General features: G+C 52.4%; 1 protein-coding gene across 3 annotated transcripts in view; it reads left to right on the top strand.

Annotated features, from left to right (window-relative positions):
- Positions 1 to 24,267, top strand: part of ADCY8 (adenylate cyclase 8) — a gene marked incomplete at both ends in the record, with an annotated part of 155,309 nt that extends 131,042 nt beyond the window's left edge. For all 3 annotated transcript variants that reach the window (XM_081116487.1, XM_081116486.1, XM_081116485.1), the window contains 5 exons: positions 1,787 to 1,945; positions 14,415 to 14,561; positions 19,760 to 19,852; positions 20,970 to 21,084; positions 23,780 to 24,267. In XM_081116487.1, coding sequence (XP_080972613.1) covers positions 1,787 to 1,945; positions 14,415 to 14,561; positions 19,760 to 19,852; positions 20,970 to 21,084; positions 23,780 to 24,267 — 1,002 coding nt within the window. The remainder of the gene's footprint in view (positions 1 to 1,786; positions 1,946 to 14,414; positions 14,562 to 19,759; positions 19,853 to 20,969; positions 21,085 to 23,779) is intronic.
- Between the last annotated feature and the right edge of the window lie 451 nt (positions 24,268 to 24,718).

Raw genomic sequence — 24,718 nt, 5'->3', positions numbered from 1 at the left:
GCCCCCTACCTGGGATGCAGCCCACAGCCCAGGCCCGTGCCCTGACCGGGAATCGAACACCGGAACCTTTCAGTGCCCGGACCATGTGCAAGCAACTGAGCCACACCAGCCAGGGCTTCAGATGCTCTTCAAGCTCATTTCATCCTCAGAGTGTTTCCTCTATGAATGTATCATCAAGTCATCGTGTTAGAGGAAGTTTGGATGAGCTCCTCTCCGTGTGGTTATACATGTAGGTTCATTTGCTTATTTACAGGGTTTTAAAAATCTACTTTGTTTTATAATTAAGTAAAACATTTCCATGATTCAGAAGTCAAGTTTGTAAAACAACATATAATTTTAAAAGTTTGAAATCATCCCTTTTCCTCCCCTTACCCCCTCTTTTCTTTATCTCGTTGGTAATGATTTTTTATGGGGTTTTTTACTTTTGATTTTTTTATACTTCAATTTTTTAACAAATAACATTTTCAAAAAATATACTTTTAATGTATATATATGTGTGTATGTTTATAGGTAGACAGAGAGACAGTGATATAGAGATCTCCCTCCTTAGATCAGTGGTGACATACTCTACAAGTTTTTCTCCACCTTGGAGACAGTCCATCAAAGTGTAGAGAAATAGCCTCTGTTTCTTTATATAGCTGCATACGATAGTTCATTCAACCAACAAAATGAACACTTGGGTTGTTTCCAGCTTTTGCTCTTACAAGTTCTGCTGAATAGATAACCTGCTGCCTCCGTCTTTTCACATTTTTGCCATCCACTGGAACTTCCACATAAGACAGAGAAAAGAAATGGGCTGGATTTTTTAAGCAGTTGATTGAAGGCTCCCAACCATGTGTTTAACAGTGTGGCATATTGTTCATTTCAACAGTTAAAGATGTTGAAATAATGTCATCCTCAAAGCTGTGGCAAAAACGTGAGATTCTTCAGAAAGGAAGCTGTCCACTAGCCAAGGCAAAGGGAAGCTAGGACAAGAGGGGGCACATGTGTACTGAGGACCTACTATGAGCCACGTGCTTTATCTATAACTTCCTATGTCATTCCATTTCCAGTCTTGCATGGTCACTGGGACCAGGGCACTAGGCCATGTTTGTCTCACAACTAAATCCACGACCCTTCCGTTATTAGCTCAGTTTTTTCTTTATCCCTAGTGACTTAGAGCTCAGACTCTAGAGCTGGACTCGAGTTAAGCCCAGATCCTGGCTTCCCCACTAACTAGTGTGTGACTTTGGCCAACTCACTTAACCATGTCTGCTTCCGTTTTCTCATCTGTAAAGCAAGGATTGATCACAGTAATTCCTATTAGGGCCTTTATATGAATGAAAGGAGTGAAGATGTGTGTATTGCTTAGAATGATGCCTGGAGTAATAAGCTCAGTCTAAGTGTCAGCTGCCTTGGTTATTACAACTTCTTTGTGGAGTCAATAAATATTGATTGAACGCCTGCCCTGCCCCAAGGACGTGGCTACATGGTGAGGATGTGATGTGGAGCAGGGGAAGGACCCCTGACCTCACAGCACCTGCACACCAGTAGAAGACACGGCCATTATCAGATAATCACACAATTATAAAACTGTAGGCACCGTATGCCAGGAAGGGAGGTACCTGGCCCCGTGAAACCTGGTCATCCTCTGATCTCTTGGTGTGGGGCAAAACGCCCCCCAAAACATCCAGCCCTGGCCCCTGTTGTGGTTGTGAAGGGCTCCTGAGGCGCTTCCCCGGCCCGCCCCAGGGGCTCCTCGAGCCTGTACCCCGAGGCCTGACCTGTTTCTCTCTCCCGGCTGCAGCTGGAGTACACAGCCCGCCTGGACTTCCTCTGGCGAGTGCAGGCCAAAGAGGAAATCAACGAGATGAAGGAGCTGAGGGAGCACAACGAGAACATGCTGCGGAACATCCTCCCGAGCCACGTGGCCCGCCACTTCCTGGAGAAGGACCGCGACAACGAGGTGAGCCCGGGCCGGCTGGCCGCGAGAAGGGGCCGCGGGTGGGTGCCCTGGGCACCTGGGTCCCGAGCTCTGGGGGATCCCACTGTCCTGTGGGCATGTGGCGTGGAGACCGTGCCCACCACATGGTGCCAGGCCCCCCGGCTGACTGCCCAGCACTGTGAAATTCACACCCAGCCCCCAGCCTCGGGCCCCACATCTGTAAGATGGACTTTATAAGATGTCCCTTCAAGACTGGAATGGTGAAGTTTTGTATATGCGTGTGCATACATTTTAAGTTATATACATAGAATTTAAAGGAATTTATATATCAAAGGGAGAGTTTTGAAGACTTCTGTCCACACATATTCATAGCAGCATTATTTGTAATAGCCAAGAGGTAGAAGCAAACCAGTGCCCAGCAACTAACAAATGTACACACAAAATGTGTACACACAAGCAATGGAATATTGGGCAGCCTTAAAAAGGAAGGAAATTCTCACACAGGCTACAACGCGGATGAACCCTGAAGACATTATGCTCAGTGAAATAAGCCAGACACAAAAGGACAAATACTGTATGGTTCCACCTCATGAGTATCTAGAGAAGTCACATTCATAGAGACAGAAAGCAGAATAGCGGTTTCCAGGGGCTGGAGGAGAGGGGGTAAAGGGAGTTATTGTTTAATGGGGACGGGCTCAGTTTTGCAAGGTGAAGAGTCTGGGGATGGATGGTTGTGATGTGAATGTACTTAGTACCACCAAGATGTAGGCTTAAAAATGGCTAAAATGGTAAGTTATGTTATATGGACTTCATCACAATTTTTTAAATAATTTAAATGTTATTATAAAAATACATATGTGTATACATAGATACATGTGTATGTATATATGCATATCTATGTTAGACATATATGGCTTCTTAGTACATTGCCTATGATGTAGTAAGTATTCACAAATGCTCTTTTTATTTACAACAGTTTTTCTTACTATATTATGCCTGAAGGGGAACTCAGTGGAGTCCACCCAGCTACCAGCATTATTTCTTCATTCTCTGACCTTTGCTTAGCAGGGAGCATCTCAAAGAGACCCAAGTGACTTGGCATATGTTACATCTTAGGCATCGCCCTGGACCCTGCAGTAAACAGGACAGTCGTGTGCCTAGAATATTTCACAGTCAGATGGGAGTAGGGACAGGGATTCTGATTGGTGTAATGATTCAATGTTTCTCCTCACTTTACTAATGAATTCAGTGAGATTCAGAGAGGTTCAGTGATTTCTCCAAAGTCGCAAAGTTCCTAGTGGAGGCACAGATGGCTCCTCGGGAACCCCACAGTGGGAGCCCAAGTGCCGAGCAGCCTGAATGAAGCGCCCAGGGGTTGGAGGACAGGGGCTGAAGCAGCCTCGGTCACTGAGCCTCTGGAGCTGCCTTGTCATTGGACTGAATTAGTTGTTAGAAGAGCCCCATTGCTCCTCGGTAGTCTGTCGCATTTATTAGGTGGCCTTTGTTACTGGGTACAGCTGTGGACACCTGATGCCTTGCTGACATACCTGGTGGGTCCCGTGGACTCAGGTGCCAGGTAAGAAGGGAGCCATAGAGGGAAGCAGGTTGGAAATTGGCCCAGTGATGTTCTGAGACCTTCCAGCCAATGGGAACCATGGAAACTGTCAGCTAATCACATCTCTTTTCCCCAAAGTAGATTTTGGTGGCAGTGGAACTGCCATCCTGAGGAGGGAGAAGGCACTTTCATTTCGGCAATCGCCCCCTCTGGGCCATGCATCCGCTTATTTAATTCTCACAGTGATCCAGAAGGGCTGGTGTTTTACTCCGTTTCACAGATGACATAGAGATTCTCAGAGGAAATAGATCGATTCCTCCATAGGACAGAGGTAAAAAGATTAGAGACAGCTTCCTGGTCTAATGAATGAGAGAAGCGTTTGTTCAATAATCCTCAGTAAAATATTGATTGTGCACCTACCAAGTGCTCGGACCTGGACACACAGGTGAGAGGCATTCCACACAGAAGGGAGCTGAAGCTTGAAGGCAGAGGGCGCTCAGTGGAAGCTGGCGGCAGTGTGGCCAGGACACCGTGGGAAAGCTGGAGCGAGGGGACGCAGCTGCAGAAGCAGGCAGGGCCAGGTCGGGAAGGAGCCAGTGCACCCTTCCAATGGGTGGGCGCTGTGTGGGGAGGTGGGCTCAGCCTTGGAGGGAGGCTTAGCTATGCACGGCTGGTGGTGGGTTGGTGCCTGGCCACGTGCCACCTTTAGCCTTTGGCCACAAAAGGCAACTTTGTCTGAGCAACTAAATGTTTCAGGGATCTGAATCACAGCAAACATTCAACAAATATTTATAAGGCACAAGCTGTGCAGTAGGCATCATAGTAGAACCACATGAGGTCCCGGGGCACTCCTGGTGAACTGAACAGACAAGGACTTCCCATCACCCAGTTTACATTCAAATGGGGGCAGAGAGATGACAGCCGAGCACAGAAACGCACCAGGGCACTTCCTGTTGTGATCGGTGCTCCGATGGGCAGGCACAGATCCCCTGCCCGTCAGTGGCTGGCAAGGGCGGGTGTGGTCAGGGGAACTGCTCAGTGTTGGCTGGTTGGTTGGTTTGCGTCTGTTTTGATTGGTGGCTTGGGTGTCTTTAGGCGTGGAATAAGCTCCCCTGTGTATCCATCTGTATCCTGCCACTTACGTTGCATAAAGACATTTGGGTTTGTGACCCTTGCCTTAGGGTAGAACTGGGTGAGCCCTACAGGGTCCCTTTCCCATCCAAGCTGCCACAGGAGGACCAGAGAAGGAAGCCAAGCAGATGAGTAATCTGCTGCTGGAACAGTCAGCTCTTGATGAACTTGAGCCCTTGAGGGTCTCTGGATACAGGTCAAGGCATCACCCGCCCTCCTCAATGGATGAAGTTCTCTGCACTTAGGTTCAGGCCCAGTTTCCTCAAGGCTCCTTAAGGTCAGGGGCTTTGTTTCAAGAGCTTCTTGACAAAGCCAAGAAAGCAAAGAAAATGTTGATGTGCGTCACCCGTGACCAGAAGGCACAGGTGCAACAGCAGAGCCCTCTGGGAAAAGCCTGAGGAAAACAGCAAGAGAGCTGATTTTCCATCAAAAACAGAACCACAGGGACCCGGGACCAGTGGGGAGGAGCGTGAGTGTGCCGGCCTGTCCAGGAAGGACAGAACCAACCAGGTGCTGAGAGTCCAGGTCACCAGCTGCCTGAGGGCTCAACGCCCACTGAGCAAAACAAGTGCAGGTTCAGCCTTGATCACATGCGTAAGACATTTTCCATGAAATGTCTCGTCATGCTTATTTGAGGCTTTATAAATATTTAAAGAGTTCATGCTCCACTAGAAAGTTTTTATTTTGCTTAGAGAATTTCCACATTAGGATGAAATACAATTTTCTTAACACCTCCAGCATGCCAGGCACTGAGATAGGCAAGTGAGGAAAACAGCCTTTCAATCTGTTCAAAACCTTAAGAGGGGAGCTTTGTCAGCCCACGTTACTGATGGGGAAACAGGGGCGCAGAGAGGTCCATGGCATGCCTGGCATTATTTCAGCAAAGCTCTGACTCCAATCCACAAGCTCAGAATTTTTCCATCTGGGCCACACTGCCTCCTGACCATGCTGCTCCCAGGCTGGCCCTGTGTGAGTGTGTGCGTGTGTGTGTGTGTGTGTGTGTGTGTGTGTGTGTGTGTGTGCATGTACAGGAGAGAGACGGACAGAAAGACAGAGGAGTGCCCTACATGCAGGGTGAGAGGGGCAGAGGCAGGACTGCTGGAACCTTCGAGAACTCCCAATGTCACGCTGTTACTGTAAGAGGCACTTTTAGCTTCTCCTCTTGCTGCAGACCTGAGCTCTGATGCAAACCTCTGGAAATCTGATGGGGGGGGACATCTGTGAGTTTGGGTCCCAGCTTTCACGGGGCCACGGCAGTGCTCACAGATGTAAGCAATAAGGAGGTAAGGATGATTATCTCCATTTCATAGATGAAGAAACTGAGGCCCTGGCCCAGCCGGGCGTGGCTCAGCGGTTGAGCGTCGACCTAGGATCCAGGCGATTGGGGTTCAATTCCCGGTCAGGGCACATGCCCGGGTTGTGGGCTTGATCAGTGACTCTCTCATCATTGATGTTTCTATCTCTCTCTCTCCCTCTCCCTTCCTCTCTCTGAAATCAATAAAGATATATAAAAAATAAATAAAAATTTAAAAAAAGAAACTCAGGCCCAGAGAAGTAAAGGACCTTGCCCAAGGTCACAAAGCTAGTGAGTAGTGAGCTCGAATTAGAACCCAGGTGGGTGCAACTTCAAAGCCAGATTTTGTGCTTTCTATCCTCAGCTTTGTTATTAGGGCACAAGTGAGTGAAAAGATGGAGCAGTGATGAACTGGGACTCAAACCACCCTAAAACAGGGTGGTGGACAGAGCCTCGCCCTCTGGAACACATGTCCAAGTCTGATCCAGCTGTGTCTCCCACACAAAGGTGCTGGCAGCTCCCACTGTCCGCTGGGCTTCCGGCTTAGAACAGCGCTCACACCCTGGGCAGGGACTTTTTGCAGACAAGGCCAGCTGGGGTGGGTCGTCAGTGCCAGGCAGGCTGTCACTGGGTCCCAGGAAACCCGCCCGCTCATCATGGCTTCACTCCCAGCTGCTGGAAGGCCCTTCAGAAGGGCGGCTGTCTCCGGTGCTGAACAGTCCATGCCCCACAAATTCCATCTCTGCCACTAACTAGCTGTGTGACCTAGGGCAGCTTGCCCAACCTCTCTGAATCCATTTCCTCAACCAGTTAATGAGGAAATAATGCCACCCTTGCTGAGTTGGTGTGAGAATTACACTGGGCGAGCACACACAGCCGGGTGCGTGGCAGGTTCCGTGTCGAACCGTAAGGCACCTGATGCCTGGGCTCAACCCTGACTCCTCCCTCACTCCCTCTGTGACTATGGACAGGTGATGAACCTCTCTGGCCTCCTTTCCACAGCTACAAAGTAACAAAACTTCCCTACTTTATCCGGTTGTTACACATTTGCATGAGTTATTATGCATAAAGTGCTTAAAGGGTGCTTGGCGCTTTCTAAGAGCACACAGACTGTTAGCGGTAATTATTATTGTTTGTTGAAGATATTTTTCCCACTGATTTTCAGAGAGTGAAAGGGAGGCAGGGAGGAGAAAGGAAGAGGGAGAGAGAGAAACATCAGCGTCAGAGAGGCACATTGACTGGCTGCCTCCCTCATGCACCCCGACCGGACCCCGGATCAAACCTGCAACCCAGGCCAGGAATCGAACCTGTGACCTTTCGGTGCGAAGGCCGATGTTCCAACCACTGAGCCACACTGGCCAGGGCACAGCTGTAATTATTTTTATTTATTTATTTTTTAATATATCTTTATTGATTTCATAGAGAGGAAAGGAGAGGGAGAGAGAGAGAGAAACATCAATGATGAGAGAGTCATTGATCGGCTGCCTCCTGCACGCCCCCGACTGGGGATCAAGCCCGCAACTTGGGCATGTGCCCTGACCGGGAATCGAACCCCGATCGCCTGGATCCTGGGTCAACGCTCAACCACTGAGCCACGCCCGGCCGGGCTGTAATTATTTTTAATAACGTGAGCCATCGCTGCTTTTCCTGCTCCTTCCCAGTCACAGCCCCGCCCCTACCACTCCTTCGCTCACTTGTTCATCAGGTACTTACTGAGGGCCACCCGTGTGTCAGGCATTGTCCTAGGGCGTGGCGTTCACAGTGAACAGAGAAGACTGAGTGTTGACATGAAGATGTGGCGTCGTGGGAAGGCAGGCGTTCAAATGAATAACTACACGCACAGGGCCCACACGGCCTCTGAGGGAACAAGAAGCCAAATAAGGGAGACAGTATTGAAAAGGGGCGGCACTGACACTGAGGCGGGGAGCTCTCTCCAGGGAGGTGACCTTTGAGCAGAGACTTGAATGTCATGAAAGGACCCTAATAAGGCCTGAGACCTTGTTTCTCCTTGCAGAAAGGGCTCAACTTCATATAAGAAACACAAGATCTAGAATCAGACAGGCCTGGGCCGGGGAAGGACCAGATACAGCAACCCGAGCCAAGAGGAAACCGAAGTCCCTATCTTGGCCTGGGGGAGGGTGGGTGCACACGCTCAAGCCCTCCACAAAGCCCAGGCTTGTGCCCCCAGCCAGAGGAGGGTGGCGAGACAATAACAGCTTTTCCACACCCATTGCTCCGTCCCAGTTCATAGTGTTTTTATCTTCTTTGAGCTCCAAATAGCAGTAAACAGATGGAGCACTCAAAGCGGCTGACTGGGGCCAGTTGAATGATGGGCTGTCTCTAACGGTGGAGGCATGTGGCTGGAGCTCCTCTGGGTGCCCCTCCAAAGCCCTTGCCCTTCTCCCTGCTTGCGTGGGTGGTGGGGCCTGACGTGCCTGGGCTGCATCAATGATCCCGCACACCTCCTGGCACCCAGTGGAGGTTCATCGATGGGGAATGCTGGGTAGTAGATCAGAGGGAGGGGCAGGAGAGGGAGGTCAGGATATTTATTCCTTTGGTCCCCTTTCTTGGGATCATCTGAGGCTGCCAACGTCCCTCCCCAGAATTGATAGCTCCTCTCCAGGCCACTGCTGTGCTGCCTCCAGTGTCAACTCAACCCATTCCTCTTGGGCTCCTCCTGTGCCTTTGAGGCCAGAGTGGCAGCTCTACTGCTGCTGGCCCTGGGTTCCTGAGGGTCTTCTCGGGGCCCTACATGCTGCCCTGAGGATGTCCTTTCTAAGTGAACCCTCCTTAACTGTTGGATCCCTAATTGAAGCAACAGTGAGCAAGACGGGGTGAGAGCCCTGGCCAGCTCAGCTCAGTGGTTAGAGCATCAGCCCGCAGACAGAAGGGTCCTGGGTTTGATTCTGGCCAAGGGCATGTACCTCAGTGAGGCTCGATCTCCCGCCCCGGTCGGGGTGCATGTGGGAGGCAGCCAATCGATGTGTCTCTCTCACATCGATGTTCCTCTCTCTCCCTGTCTCCCTTCCACTCTCTGAAAAATAATGGAAAAAATATCCTCAGGTGAGGATTAAAATTTTTTTTTAAAAAAAAGAAGGGATGATAAAGCCACATGGGGTCAGCAGTCTCCGGAAGCTGTTACCACCCCAGGTCCAAAGGGACAATGTTTAAAGCAATTCCTGGGACCAGTGAGAGTTGTGGCCCTAGGAGAGGACTGCTTGACGGGAGCTAAGCCATCTAGAAAACACAGCCACCATCACGCACGGTGCACAGGGGCAGAGAGACCTCATCAGAGCATCTCAGGGAAACGTGGGCAAAGGCAGGGCAGGAGTCACCACCCCCTTCCACAACCAAGGAACCGAGGCAGAGCATTGCCCGAAGTCAGGGGCTAGATCTGGGGGGCACCCTCTCCTCTCTCCCCGAATTCCTGCCTCCACACAGGGCGGAAGAACCTCCGTTGACACCGTCCACCCTCTGGGAGAGGGCCAGGGAGGAAGTCTGCTCCTCCCTTACCATCCCCTACCCCACCCTACCCACAGGAGTAGCGGATATGACTGGGGAGCCGTCGTTGAACCCCTGTCTGTCTTACTTCTGTTGAGACCTGTGCGTACCCAAGATGAATAAGTTTCTCCTCCCACGTGGCAAGTGAAGTGGGACAGGTCTCCCATGAAGGTGGAGACCACCGTTGCCCAGGTTCCCTGCCTGCGCTGGGCGGATAAGTCAGACCAGTGCAGCTGTCTCGTGGGAAGGGCAGGGGCTTTTCCCTGAGAGCCTTGTATGGGGGCTGGTCTTCTGTCATTACCCTGGGCTTCGGCCTCAGAAAAGCTCTCACACCCTCGGCAGGGACTTTTTGCAGACAAGGCCAGCTGGGCAGGGTCGTCAGTGTCGGACAGGCTGTCACTGGGTCCCAGGAACCCTCTTACTCATCATGGCTTCACTCAGAGCTGCTGAAAGGCCATTAACAAGGTGCTGGACAGTCGCACAGCACAAATTCCATCTCTGCCGCTAACTAGCCGTGTGACCTAGGGCAGCCTACCCACCCTCCCTGAGTTCATTTTCTCATCCAATTAATGAGGAAATAATGCCTCCCCTGCTGAGCTGCTGTGAGATTAGATCGGGTGGGAGCACACGTGGTGCCGAAGCAGTGGGCGCCTGGCGGGTTCCTACAGTGCACTCGGGAGCCTGATCCCCGGGTTCATGCCTCCCGGCCACTCTCTCCGTCAGACAGCCTCTGGCAGAGAGGAGGTGAGTCTCCTCCCACTCACCCCCCCACCCCCCAGTCTTCACTGGGATGTGCAGTCAAGATCCAAGCTCAGGTCCTACCTCTCCAAGTTTGTGCACCCTGCCCCACCCCCAATGGCAGCTCAATGACCTTTGCAGATGGATGTACCAGAACCAGCTTCCAGGTCCAGGGCCATTTATTCCTAGGCGTGGTCCTGCTTACTGTGGTGATTAGTGTTGTGATGTGGTGGTTACTGCTATTATTATTATTATTATTATTATTATTATTATTATTACTAGAGTAGCCTAGAGAAGCATGGGCTCTAGAGTTACACTGCCTGCATATGGATTCCAACTCTACCTCTCAACAACTGTGGGCCTCCAGTTCCCTATAGATAAAATAGGATCTTAACTGTCTACCTCTTGGGGTTGCCGTGAACATTAAATGAGATGACATTTGTGCATATTTCACACCATACTTGTCACACGGTAAGCGCTCCATAGATGCAGCTGATATACTCGCATTGCCTTCATGATTTAAGCAATCAGGACATTCCTGTTGTTGGCAAAGGCTGAGAACCGAAGATGAAAAGAGTGTGAGAAACGCTGGGATTCACTAGGACACTCGGGCAGACGGGTGACTGTGAAGAACCCCCGGTGACCAGCCCTTCTCTGTATCACCGCGGGGTTGTGTCACCAGGCAGAAGCTGCAGTGGGAGGGGACAGGGACAGCTCTGTGATTACGGAACAGGTTTTGGAGGGTTGGGGTAGGGTTTTCCCCTTTTCTCCCTATTTTAAACAGAAAATAGAAATACAGGTGTCATGGGCTAATTGTGTCCCCACAAATCATATTTTGAAGTTCTAACCCCAGTATCTCTGAATGCAACTGTGGAGATAGGATCTTTAAAGAGGCAACTGAGTTAAAATGAGGTCATTAGGGTGGGTCCTAATCCAGTATGACTGGTGTCCTTATAAGAAGGGGAAATTAGGACACTGACACACACAGAAGAAAACCATGTGAAGGCGCAGGGAGAAGACCATCTACAAGGCGAGAAGAGAGGCCTCAGAAGGAGCCAACGCTGCCAACACCTTGAGCCTAGACTTCCAGTCTCCAAGATTAGGAGAAGATAGATTTCTGTTGTTTGAACCCAGTTGGTAGCATTTGTTAGGACGGCCTGAGAAAACTCACAGGAAAGGTAATAAACAGATATTTTTTCTCCCAATCGCAGCCCTTTGGAGGAGGCGGTTCTGTGAGTTGCTTATGCAGGTCCTCTGACCCATGAAGCAGAGTCGAGCTCCTCCCGTGTTCAAAGCCAAGGTGAACAGCCCGCCTCAGAGCCGCTCCTTGGCTCCAATCCGTGCGCCTCACCCCAACCAAGCCCAGCCCGGCCAGTCAGCAGCTGCCGTGCTCGGGTCGGCGAGGGCTAGGGAAGGCACCTGCTCAGGTTCATCCACAGCTAAAAGCTCGAGACCGACGGATCGGGACACAGGGACAGCTCTCTGAGACCGACGGCACGAAAGGCGGAGAAGGCGAGCCCAGATGTGCAGCCCGGGAAGGCCCCGGGGGTCTTCTAACCACCGATAGCTGTGTGCACCCAAACAATGACTGACTCCCCGTCTCATTCTCCTTATCTGTAAAGTGGGGGTGATAAGCGCACCCGCTCCACAGGGTTTTTGCAGGGACTCAATCACTGGGTTCACGTGGAAGCAGCCTGTGAGCTTTCATGTCTCCTACACAGGCAAGGGGGCCACTAACTCAACAAACAGCTCTGCGCCTCTACCCTGCCCCAGACCCGGCACAGGGCAGGCACTATGCTGCAGGCATCCCCAAAATACCAGCGGGGTGACTTGAACGTACTGAGGTGAGCGGCATGGAGCCCCTGCCCTCGAAGAGCCCACCCAGGGAGGAGGAGATGGACACGAAGGCGCTGATGCGAGGCGAGGGCTGTGGTGGAGGGTTGCTCAGGGGGCGGCCACAGCACCGGGCTCCGCTGTGGTCCGGGAAGGGGAATGGAAGGCGTGGCACCTAAGTGGTGACTGAAGGCAGGAAACAAGAGTTAGGGAAGCTGGTCAGGGAAGCTGGCTGCAGGAAGGAAGGACATGCCCGTCAAGGGACAGCCGGTGAGAATGAAAGCACTGGAGTGTGAAACAGAAAGCATGTGCCTTGAGACACGGATTCGAGTACAGGCAATTTGCTCAGAGGTGGTCCCGGGAAACCCAGGTAGGCAGGAGAGCGTTATCAGACTAGTTACCCCTTCGGGTGACTTGAGCTTAATCCTACTGGGAAATTTGAGGAAACAGCGTCAAAAGCATACCTCAAAGTTGTGTGGCCCAAGGGGTGAAGGAGCTGGGGACTGTAGCCAGTTCTCATCAGTCATTGAGTGACAGCGGCTCCTGGGAGGCATTAATTTCCCGGAGCTCTCTGCCCAATGCCCACGCGAACAGAGTGCCCTCTAGTGGCCCCCGTGCAAGGACGCGCAGGGGCTGCACCTTGACTGAGCGAGAACACCTGCGGCTGCAGCAGCTGCTGCAACGTGCACACAGAAGTGCAAAGGCTGTGATGTTTCTGGAGCACAAGGTCCAACACGGGGAATGAATTGCAGGCAAGGAGGCTGAAGAGCCGGGGGGAGACGAGGGCATGAATATATGAATATATGTCGTCCACTGTTTGAGCTTTCTCCTGAGGGCAATGGTGCGCCACTGGTGGGTCTTAAGAACGGGAGAAGTGTGGTCAGTCTAGTGTCTCTAAAAGGTCCCTTTGGCTGCCACGTGGAACATGCCTTTGGGTCGGACAAGACTGGAGTCAGGGAGCCTATCACCGGGAAAGGAGGGGAAAGGGAAGGACCTGAACAAAGCCACGACGGGAGGGTTAGAAAAAAGTATTGCGGAGACAAAAAGAGCCCCAGCGGGATTTGGGAATTTATTGAACCCGGAGATGATGGGAAAGGAGTCAGGGATGACTGAGCGCTTCTAGCTTCGGAGACTTGGCAACGTGGGTGCCACAAACTGAGCTGGAGATAAAGGAGCAGGAGCGGGTTCGGGTGGGGAGGCCGCTCAGGTGCAGCCCTGAAGATGCGAGCAGTGTGAGGCCCCCCCAGCGCGGACACAGAGCTTCGGAGCCCGGGGAGCGCGGACTTGGTGAAAGGCAGGGAGCGAGCAAGGTGGCCCCGGTAAAGGTGCGACATCCAACCACGTAGAGAGTCGAGGACGGAACCACGGCGATCGCCAGTATTTGAGGTGGAAGATAAGTACAAAGGGAAAAACCATGGAAGGGGCCAGACACCAGAAAAACAAATGTTGTGTCACCAAAGCAAAGAAAGCGAAGACACGCGACCTCGGGAGGGCACCACGCCGGCAGCCTGCCCCGCGTCCGCGAAGAGGTGAACAGCCTGACCTGTGCCAGGGTCGTCCGCCTCATCAGACACGTGAGTGAACGTTGACAGGGAGGAACCAGGCCCGGGAGGAACTAGCTTCAGAAGTTTGGACGAAGACGGAGAGAGACTGGCCGGTGGCCACAGTGCCTTCAGGATCCAGGGCGCACTGACTTTTCCTTCCAGGGGACACTTAGAGGAGGAGGCGATGGTGGCAGAGAAGAGGCAGAAGAAATGAGAAAGAGCCCGGCCGGGCGTGGCTCAGCGGTTGAGCGTCGACCTAGGATCCAGGTGATCGGGGTTCAACTCCCGGTCAAGGCACATGCCGGGGTTGCGGGCTCGATCAATGACTCTCTCATCATTGATGTTTCTCTCTCTCTCTTTTCCTCTCTCTGAAATCAATAAAGATATATTTTTTAAAAAAAAAGAAATGAGAAAGAAAAGGGTCTCCGTTGGGGGGACGGGAAGGGGGCCAAGAGGGTGGGCTAAGTGTTGACTTTCAGCAGGAGAAAAGCATCATCTGCGGTGGAAGCAGAGGAGCTGAAAACAAATGAGTGTGACCAATGGGTGAATGCGGGAGCGCCGAGCCTCCAGTTTCTCACTGAGAGACACGGCCACCCACCCAGAGGGACCACGTGAGGGTGAGGGTGAGGGTGAGGCTAAGGAGTCTGAGGGTTTGGCCACTGAGGACGGCCGAAAAGGGGGCTGAGGACAGGGCAGGGGCAGTCAGAACTCGGAGCCCCGCGGAGGCCCGAGACCATGAGCTCGGTGGTCCCGGCCCACGCGGTGGGACGCGCGGTTACGGTGTTGGCTCCACGGTGTCCTCTCCGCGGTCACCGTGCTTGGGCGCAGCAGCATCCTTGCAGAACCTCGCCTCTGATGACTGTTTCTGGCTCCCCCCTGTGTCCCTCTGCCCAGGAGCTGTATTCTCAGTCCTACGATGCCGTCGGGGTGATGTTCGCCTCCATCCCGGGGTTCGCCGACTTCTACTCTCAGACCGAGATGAACAACCAAGGAGTGGAGTGCCTGCGCCTGCTGAACGAGATCATCGCTGACTTCGATGAGGTAAACCGAGGCCTCGGACCGACGGTCACAGCGGCCATCATTGCCGTCACAGCATTATGTTACTCACTGTAGCCGTGGCCAGTCTCCCCACTTACGGAATTCCAGGCCGAGTTATAAACACAAACACTTATCATCTGATGTAATTATCACAACTGTCATGTGAGATAAATGCCGTTGTTTCTCCCTGGGGGGATCAAGAGCACAAGCCTCGGCGGTTGGGTAACTTCCCCAATGTCACACAGCTAGCAAATGGCACAACCATGGTTGATCGGAGGCCACTGCTACTCAGGCCCCAGGGTCACAGAGACTGGGCTCTGATGGGGACATTTCTCCATCTGCTCAAAGTGCCAAAGGTAAAAACGTCAGTTAGCGCTTAGTCTGAGAACTGAACACAAAGATAAACACTCTAGACAGTACTTTCTTCTCTCAGCCTCCCGAGTCCACAGCGCAGGTAACGTGGAGGGGGGAGGGGGTAACGTAAATGCTGCACTTTATTTACATTAATAGACTTGGGCCAGAGTGGCCTTTCTCCTTCCCATCCCCCAGCCTGAAGACAGGCCCCAGGGCCCACTGACCTGCCTCAACCTGAGGAGGGAAGTAAATGATTAACTGAGAAAACGCTGGGGAAGAAGCCACGCAAAGATGCGGGTTCAGCTGAAGTCTGGCCTCAGCCTGACCCCCGAGGAGCTCGGGGGTATAAGTGGGACCACGGAGTTGCTTTCCATTGAGGCAAGGGGGCCAGGCTTTTGTGCCCTTGTGTTGGTGAGCCCATGGGAGTGCATAACCTCCCAGCATTTCCAGCAGGGAGGCTGCCGCTGGCCTGGGCGATTCTCCAAAAAAGCATATGGCCATGCATCACCAGCAGCCAGCCCCCTGGCATTCGGCAGGATGGCCCCATAAAGCAGGTCTGGGTGGGGCACCAACATCACCTCCTACATCACCGGGACAATGTCCTCTCTCGGGCCCCACATTCCACCTTGCCTCTGAGTCCCATGGATTCCTTCTTCCTAATCTCTCTTTGGGCCATATTATTTCTCACCTGGACACCAGTCATCTCCTCACTGCTGTCCTTCCTGTATCTCACTATCAGCAAAGACCAAGAGCAGGAGTATTTTGTTACATCCCTTTGAAACCCAAAATCTTTCAGCGGCTCCCCTTTGTCAACTCCTCAGGTCACCTGAGGCTTTGCACTTACTGTCCCTGTACCCTCTCCAGCCTTACCTCCCACTACCTACAACCAGCCTGCCGCCCAGCACTGCCTAGCTACTTACAGGCCATCAAGCCCATCTAGCTATTCCACACACAGATCCTTCTGCCCAGGAATGATTCCCTCCTCACCACACCATCCTCCCTCCCGAGACTCCACAGCCAGTGGAAAACCTAACAGTCATTTAACAGTCCATTCAAACACCATCTCTACTTGTGACGCCTCTTTTAATGCCTCCCCGGCCAAGTAAATATTGTCCCTCCTTTTTCAATGAAAAGCTTATACTCCAGAAACCCTTCCATCACAGAGCCTGAAACCCTTCAGTGCACAGATGGTCCCCCACACACTAGCCACTTAGTCTTGAGTCCAACACCCATCACATTAATCTCTATAGGTGCTTACCACATGTTGCCATTTTCAGTATACCACATTTTGTTGTTATTTATCCTTCACACCAAACCCACAGGTCAAGAATCATTAACCTTCATTTTATAAATGAGAAAGTTGAGCCTCAGAAGCACCAAGAGTGTCCAGGGTCACACACCACTAAATGGTATTACAGGATTTGAACCCAGGTCTGCCATACTGTTTTGGTTTTCAATCATTGTGTTGCATTGTTTCCCATTTAAGTGGTATTTCATGGCTCTAGAATTGTGGTCATAAACTCAACAATGGCCATTTCAGTTGTCCTAGGGATGGGGTGGGGGTCAAGGTAAGTGACACAGTCACTCTTGCCTTCCGTGGTTTCGCACACTAGGGAGAGGCAGGGTGGCCACAAGTTGTCCTTACACGAGGAGTCAGTGGTAAGTGCACTCGAACAGATGGCCTTGCAATGTGGGGAGTGGAGGGCAACTCCATGGCAACAGCACTTTTATTCCCATTCTCCACTCCCGGCCACAAGCTCATGAAGAGAGAAACTATACTCTCAGGGATCCTGGGACGTCCCCAGGGCCTAGCACTGTCCCTAGAACATAAGGCATGATCCTAACAGATGCCTTATCAGTTAATCACATAATGGGAGACAGAAACAAGCAGGCAAATAGTGAGGTGGTGATGGATTGGTATAGTCCAAAACATACTCTCAAGTAAAAAAAATAAAAATAGCGCCATTAACAATAATCTAAAGGTTGCAACATTAGGCTCTGTTGTATGTTAAACTCTACAGCACCCCATCTCCTGAAAGGGCTCACTAGCATGTTTTTAAATTGTAAAAAATAAATTTAAACTAAATGCGCACCTCGGTGCCCCAAATTGTGAACACCCTGGAGGCTTCCAGAAAACTGAGACGGAGGACAGCATCCCTGGTGGCAGAGATGGGTGTTTGCAGAGGGAAGCTGGCGAGGCTGAGAGGGAATCGGTCCAGGGGGCTGTCATCTTCAGAACTGGGGCTTTGGGAGAGGGGAAGCGAAGGGGGAAGGAAGTAGGAGAGAAAGGGTAGAGAAGAAGAAGAGAATGCACCCCTGGCTTGCCAGCCCCAAGCACCGTCCGCCCTCGCTGGGTCACCCGGACATGCCCTCTTTCCTTGGGTCAAGAGCAGCCCCCTCGATTCTGCCCTGGCTGAGCTCCAGCCAGACCCCTGGGGGCTCACTTTAGTAGCCGCTCTGCTCCTCTTGCTGACACAGCTACCTCAGGAACCTGAGCTCACGCACGGCGCTGTCTGGGCTCCGAGGAAGGCAGGACATCGCACGGGGCACCGGCTCCAAGGCTGGGTTCACGCCAGTGCTTGTCCCTTGCCCCACAGCCCTCCCCGGGCGAAGGCTGGAGAGTCCTTCGCATGCATCCCCCTGCTCCCTGCAGACTAGTGAATTAATCAAGGGGCGATTAGGAGCCACTATGCCCACAGACGCTTTTAGCTGTAGAGTAGATAAATCTGCTGCATGGATATTGAATGAAATAATGAAGACTCTCGCTGCCCCTAATCGACTTCGGAGGAGGAGGCAGCTTTGCCTGGGCCTGGAATTGGCCCTCAGCCAAGCAGTTCTGAAGAGAAGGGAGGAGGGAAGAGCCTGCTCCCCTCAGGAGGCTGGGAAAATGGGGCGGTAAGGAGGCAGGGGAGGGAGGTGGGCAGCCGAAGGCATGCCAGGGTCTCCGAGCTGCAGAATTAACAGCCACAGGAAGGGCTGCTCAGAGACCAAAGCTGCTTGGAGGCGTCTGAGGGCACCTGTCAGACATGATCTCAGGTTGAGGACAGGCCCTGCCCCAGCCCCTTCCTGCCCTGGACCCACCTGGCAGACGCTCAGCCAGGGCAGAGCTCAGGGCAGTGGCTTCTCTTTATCTCAGGAAACAAAAGCAACGAACAAAGGCGGCCTCCGCTGTGAATCAAGCTGCACGCAGGCGGGTGTGCGCACACACCCCCCGAAGCAAATCACAGAAGCACCTGCCTGTGTTTTCCGTGTTTCCCGGAACAGATTCCCTGGAGCTGGAATGTTCCAAGTTTCTTAGCTCCTGCTTAATTTTGAGAGGATGCCTGTAGCAAAATGGTCTACAGACGACCCGCTGCCCACCCCCACCCCCAGGATGGCATGAGCCCCTGAGGACATTACAATCTTAAAGGGAGGCAAAGAGTTGGAGAACCAGAAGTTACATCTAAATAGCTGCCAACAACAGGAAATAAGAGGCCAGAGTTTAGACTCGGGAGCAGGAGGCCTGCGTTTGGAACTTGGCTCCCACGCTCAGGGCCGGCCTCGTGGGTGCGTGGCCTGTGCAGTGGAGGCAGACGGTCAGGCGGAATCTGGATATCTCCAAAGGTGGAGCCAAGGGGCTTCTGACAGATTAGATGTGGGTTGTGAGGTTTTATCCAGAACACCTGGAAAATGGAGACCCCATTAATCAAGATGGCAGGTGGGCAAAGAAGACCAAGGCGCGGCTTTGGGACTGGCCAATGAGAGAGGCCTGTGAGACCTGCAGTGGGGTTGGCTTAGCGACCGGGTAGGTCAGGGAGGACACGTACATTTGGGACTCTTCCGAAAAGGGACTGTGTTGAAAGCCATGAGGTGTGATGAGATCTCAAGGGAGTGAGCTGAATGGATCCTTAGCCCATCGGCAGCTTTTGACCCAGGTGACTGCGCCTTCCTCTGGGGGCACCTTCTTTCCCCCTTGGCTTCTGCTAACTCGTGTCTGTATTTCCACTTTACTGTCACCTCTCCAACAGTCTCTTTTGCTAGTTTCTTCTAGTCTTCCTTATCTTACAGCGTAGGTGGCCCCAGGGATGGGATGTTGTATTCCATTTTAGATGGGGTGGTCAGCAAACCCCACGGAATGACATTTGAGGAAAGACCTGAAGGAGGTGAGGGATGAGCAGTCTCCCTCTGAGGGAAGACAGTCCCACCAGGGGGAAAGCAAATGCAAAGGTCCTGAGGCAGAAGCAGGCCTGGCTCGTAAGGATCAGCAAGGAGGTGGCTGGAACGGAGTGAGCAAAGGAGACCGGGCATGGGAGGGAGGGCTCATCACAGTGGAGACTCTCACGCTGACCCTGAGTGGAACGGGAAGCCGCAGGAGGGTTTCGCACACTTGAGTGGGATCTCTCGGCTTCCATGCTGGGCATGTGGGTAAGGGCAGGAGCTGGTAAGTTATGGCAATACAGTAACAAGGTAAAGGCTACCAGTGGCTTAGACCAGGGAGCTGGCAGAGCAGGATTCCAAATACATGTTGAAAATAAAGCCAAAAAGATGTGTTCATGGATTGTGGAATGTTTGTAATTTCTTCTTCAAATTAGTAAGGTAACTTCATCTGTTTTGAAGATCCATTGAAACAGACCTATCCTTACAAAGTATCTGGTCACAGCCATCCTGGCATCTGGCACTTAGCAAGTGCTCAATAAATATATGTTGACTCTCTAAATGCATGGTTTGCAGAGAGAAACATAACTGCCTGGAGGATGCTGAGCCAGCCAGAGGTCATCTTTAATGTGAGCCAGGGGACTATTTTCAGGAACCCTGGGCTTCTGGGGGAACACACACCAGGACTAACACCCTTGCCTGGTCCTTTTCAGCTGCTCGGCGAAGACCGGTTTCAAGACATTGAAAAGATCAAGACCATCGGCAGCACCTACATGGCTGTCTCAGGCCTGTCACCTGAAAAGCAGGTAAGGAAACTCTGTGGACTCAGCCACAACCTATGGCAGGGGCCTCACTGTTGTCACATTGCCGAGGGTAGTGAGGCCACCACCAGCAGGAGGCTTCGGGGTGGTTAGGGAGAAATCTGGTGAACTGGCTGTTCTGGCCGTGTGATGCCCTTGAGCTGAGAAGAGTCCACTGGGTGGGCCACTGCTCCTTCATGACAGGGAACCCTCTCAGCTTCCCTGAACCTCACTGTTCGCTTGATGAACAGAGTCAGGGACAAGAAGTCCCCTGATTATGGTTCAGTTGTGGGTGCTACTAATTCCCTATCCTAGCCTGTTTTCCCATTCCTGCTTTTGTTTTCTCCTCCAAAAGTAACACGTAATAATAATAATAGCAACAACAACAATAATAGCCCCTGCTCTTTTGAGTGTGGCCTGTGTGCGAAGCATGCATGTTAAATCAGATTTTATGGGAACACAGCCACACTCACTGTTCGTACTTTGCCTATGGCTTTTTTTAAGCTGCAATGGCAGAGTCGAGTAGTCATGCCGGAAATACAGCCCACAAAGCCTGAAATATGTGCTGCCTGGCCCTTTACTGAACCTGTTTGCCAGCCTCGGCTATGTCAGGACGTAGAGTTCAACCCCACCCACTCCCTGTGAGGTCGGCAGGGCAAGTGCACTCAGCCCCATTTTATAGATGAGAAAACTGAGGTTCAGAGAGGCACAGAGGCTACTCTGCACTTCCCTCGGGAGTCTGGTGAGCAAAGCACTTCAAAGGAAATAGACACAGTTCCTAGATTGGAAATGCTACACATATGTACATAGGAGCATGTGTACACACACATGCACACGCACACACACCAGTGAGCCCAGTCAGGAATTCAGGATCCACCAACCTGAATAGACAGGTGTAGGCATGGGAAAGGATTACTTGATCCACACATATTTCACTCTTAAGAAACAGTGGCCCATGTTCCTGGACACTGATGCCCTGAATGTGCAGGGAGTCCCACACCCGGCTGTTTCCTTCTAAGGGACGTGCGGGGTGGGAGTGGGCGGTAGACATAGGGCAGGGCCCTGCTACCAGAGTGTTCACGTTTGCCACAGAGAATGAGCTCCTCTCTCACGTCTGCTGCAGCAATGTGAAGATAAGTGGGGACACCTGTGTGCCCTGGCCGACTTCTCTCTCGCCCTGACTGAAAGCATACAGGAAATCAACAAGCATTCGTTCAACAATTTTGAACTCCGGATTGGTGAGTAGCAGCAATTGGTGGCAATTGGGGGCCCCTCTGAGCTGCCTGGCCTTGTGCCATCAGGCCCTCTCAGCCCTGGGCATCGAGCCAGGGAAGCTTTTTCCTCCAAAACGCAGCAGGCTTCATGTGACCTTACCAAGGACAGGGGCAGGGTCAGCTCAGACCTCTCTGGCTGCCTCTCACGAAGATGCAGAAGGCCAGGGAAGGACACCCGCCTGTGTGCAGAACCACAAAACAAACGCCTGACTGCAGCTACCTCTCTCCCCACCTCCTGTCCAGTATCCCGCCCACACAGGCCCTGCCCAGAGAGGTAGCAGACTATCCATCACTCCATTCTGACTTCTGTCACCCACGCTGGCAGGCAGTGTACTGGTCTAGCCCTTCTGGATTATGCCTTCAGGCAAAAGCAGGACTCTGCTCCTGGGGATTTCAGAGATGGGCCGGCAGAGAGCCTGGAGCACTGTACTCGGCCACATGGCTTCCCCTTCTCTTGAGATTACAGACACCCTTGTGCAGAGCGACAACACCATGGCAGGCATGGCAATGGGAATGATCACCCTTCGTCCTTTGTATAACACTCCTGTTTCTTCAGCATCTCTGCTGAGCCTCAAGGGCCTCCTGAAGCCCCAGGAAGCCCCTGCTCGAGTCCACATTCCCATTTCACAGATGCGTAAACTCAGGCCCAGAGAAGGGGAGTGACTGACTTAAGATCACACAGACAAGAAGTGGCCCTGGCAGAATCTTGGATTTCCTGAGACCAGTGGCATCCTGGCTGCCAGGGTGCAAATCTAAAGCAATCTTTGCTGCAATTCTTACATTAGATCCCTCTGGCTGCTGTGCCGTTTTACTGTATTTGGATCTCCCTCAGCAGCTTTCAAGAAAAAGAGGTTAAAAAATACCAATATCTGACTTGTCAGATCTAAGGAACTTTGTTCATTGCACTGAAAGAAATTTTATGTTATGCTTCTGATCTACGGATGGGATATTTAAGGCCTTTTCAAACATCTTCCATTGACTTTGTGTCCTTTCTGAAAAAATCGGCTACAGAATGGGAGCAGGAATGCAAAGCAGAGCTCTAGCCCAGAAGGAAAGGGTCTCCTGTATAAATTCGGGAAAGGTCACTGGGGTCAAGACCAACCCCTGGTGTGACACATGATTCTGCTGACATAGTTTGGGGTTAGAAAATTATTTTCCCAACTGGATTGGGCATCTCAGTTTGAGTTGAGGGCCTGCTGTGTGTGACCAGCTCTATGAGTTTGGGCGAGTCATTTAAACTCAGATTGTCGGTTTCCTCAGGTGTAAACCTGGCGGTATAGTGTCACCTTCCCCTGCCTACCGCACAGCAGCCACGTGAGAAGCACATGGTAGTGGCGGTAAGGGTGCTCTCAGACCTCTGGAGGGTTTGCCATCACTGTGATTCCAGCATCTGCAAGGCCCAGCTCTCAGGCTGCAAGCCAGCAGTGTCATGTCCGCCTGTGTGTTGGGGAGGGGGGCCTGCTCTCCTCTCTGCCTAGAACGATGGAACCCAGATATCCGCGTGGCCTGGGCCATCGGTGTCTTCAGATCTCTGCCCAGAAAGGCCTGTCCTACCCACCCTTCTCCAAAACGCCCCCTGTATTTCTCTGTCCCTTTCACCTGACTGGCTTTTCTTTAGAGACTTTAGCATTGTTTGATGTTATATTACATTTGTATTATGTCCTGTCTGCCGCTTAGAAGATAAGCTGCAGGAGGGCCAGCGCTGTCCTCTTTCCCATCAGACCCCAGTGTACACAGCAGGTGCCTCGTCAGTGTTTGCAGCATGAATGAGAAATCTGTCTGAAGGAGACGTACATGCCTCCTAACACGTCTAGTGAAATGCTACCATTCCTGGAACAGAGGCAACTTCCTAAATGAGGGGGAACTGAAACTGTCTTAAGCATTGTCCAAATAAACTGTAGGGTTGGAAGGAAATAAGCAGAGAGAAAGGCGGGGACAAAGGCACATAGCGGGGACATGGCCGGAGGGGTAGGGGACTCTCACCGTCCAGGATGGATACAGAGCAGCTGAGGGCCAGGGTGCTGGCGAGTGAGGCTGCCTCGCTGGGCCACAGCCAGACCTGAGCGCCCTGGCCGGTGACACTGAGGAGCGCGGTGCCATCCCCAAGGCGCAAGGAGCCCGGCAGGTGTGGGAGCGGGTGCCTTCATCACATGTGCATCAGCGTCCCTCTGGCCCCCAGCAGCGTGGAGGGTGGTCTGCAGGAGGTCAAGGAGGCAGACGGGGAGGCCCATTCGGAGGCTGTGACCGAGGCCCGAGGGAATGATGCCCAGGACGGGGACTAACGCAGAGGAGGCTCTCAGCACCGACAGCAGGGGCGGGAGGGGTCCCCAGTGTCCCACGGGCCGAGATAAGCCAACGTCCCTGTGAAATACGAACTCTTTTCTCTCCAGCACCACTGCTGTCAGGTACCATGCCAACGGCTTTGCTTATATCATCTCCTTCCATCTTCCTTTTATTATTCCCACTTCACAAAGGGAAAAGTGAGGCCCAGATGGGTTATGTAGTGATGAAGGTCACACGCCTAATAAGGGACAGAGCAGGATCAGGGCCTGGAACTTACCGGCAGAAGCCACTGCCTTCCTGGTCACTACCCCGGGCAGCCGCAGCCCCCACGGGGAGCGCCCTCCTCTCATCTCTTGCCCCTTCCGTTCCCTCACAGGCATCAGCCACGGCTCGGTGGTAGCCGGCGTCATTGGCGCTAAGAAACCACAGTACGACATCTGGGGCAAAACCGTGAACCTGGCCAGCCGGATGGACAGCACCGGGCTCAGCGGCAGGATCCAGGTCCCGGAGGAGACCTATCTCATCCTGAAGGACCAGGGCTTCGCCTTCGACTACCGCGGGGAGATCTACGTGAAGGGCATCAGTGAGCAGGAGGGGAAACTCAAAACGTACTTTCTCCTGGGGAGAGTGCAGCCCAACCCGCTGATCCTGCCCCCGCGGAGGCTGCCGGGCCAGTACTCCCTGGCCGCCGTGGTCCTGGGCCTTGTCCAGTCCCTCAACAGGCAACGGCAGAAGCAGCTGCTCACCGAGAACAACACCACGGGCATCATCAAGGGCCACTACAACCGGCGGACTTTGTTGACACCCAGCGGGTCAGAGCCTGGGACCCAAGCCGAGGGCACCGACAAGTCCGATTTGCCATAAAAGCATTTTCTTTGTGTTTCTTTTTTTGTATTTCTTTTATATATAAAATAAATATACTAATAAAAATGTTTAATTTTTTTTAGAACGAGGATGGTTTCATTGGTCTTTGGATGCACTAGATTGAAGACACGATTTGCGTAGCTCTCCCGTCACCAGCGCTGATGGGTCGCCTCTTATGTAGGTTCATTGAGAAGCAAAAATAAGACCCAATTCCCGACCTTCAGAGGTTTTCACAACTGAGCGTGAGAGTAGGACACGTAGACAGACCGGACACAACGGCATAATAAGTAACAACCAGCAGGGGGCGCCGGCTAGACTTGGGGCGCCAGCTCCCCGCCTGCAGAGCATTCCCAGGGCCACAGCAAGCCCTGCAGACCCAGGTCTCAGGCTGCCTCTGGGTGCAGTGAGAATGGAGGGTGCTGGGTACTCCCTTCCTTCCCTGGCATTTTTA

The sequence above is a fragment of the Miniopterus schreibersii genome (assembly GCF_964146895.1).
Source record: "Miniopterus schreibersii genome assembly, chromosome: 17".
In the NCBI taxonomy this organism is placed as follows: Eukaryota; Metazoa; Chordata; class Mammalia; order Chiroptera; family Miniopteridae; genus Miniopterus; species Miniopterus schreibersii.
The sequence above is the reverse complement of the archived record's forward strand: the minus strand, read 5'-3'. Positions and strand labels throughout refer to the sequence as shown.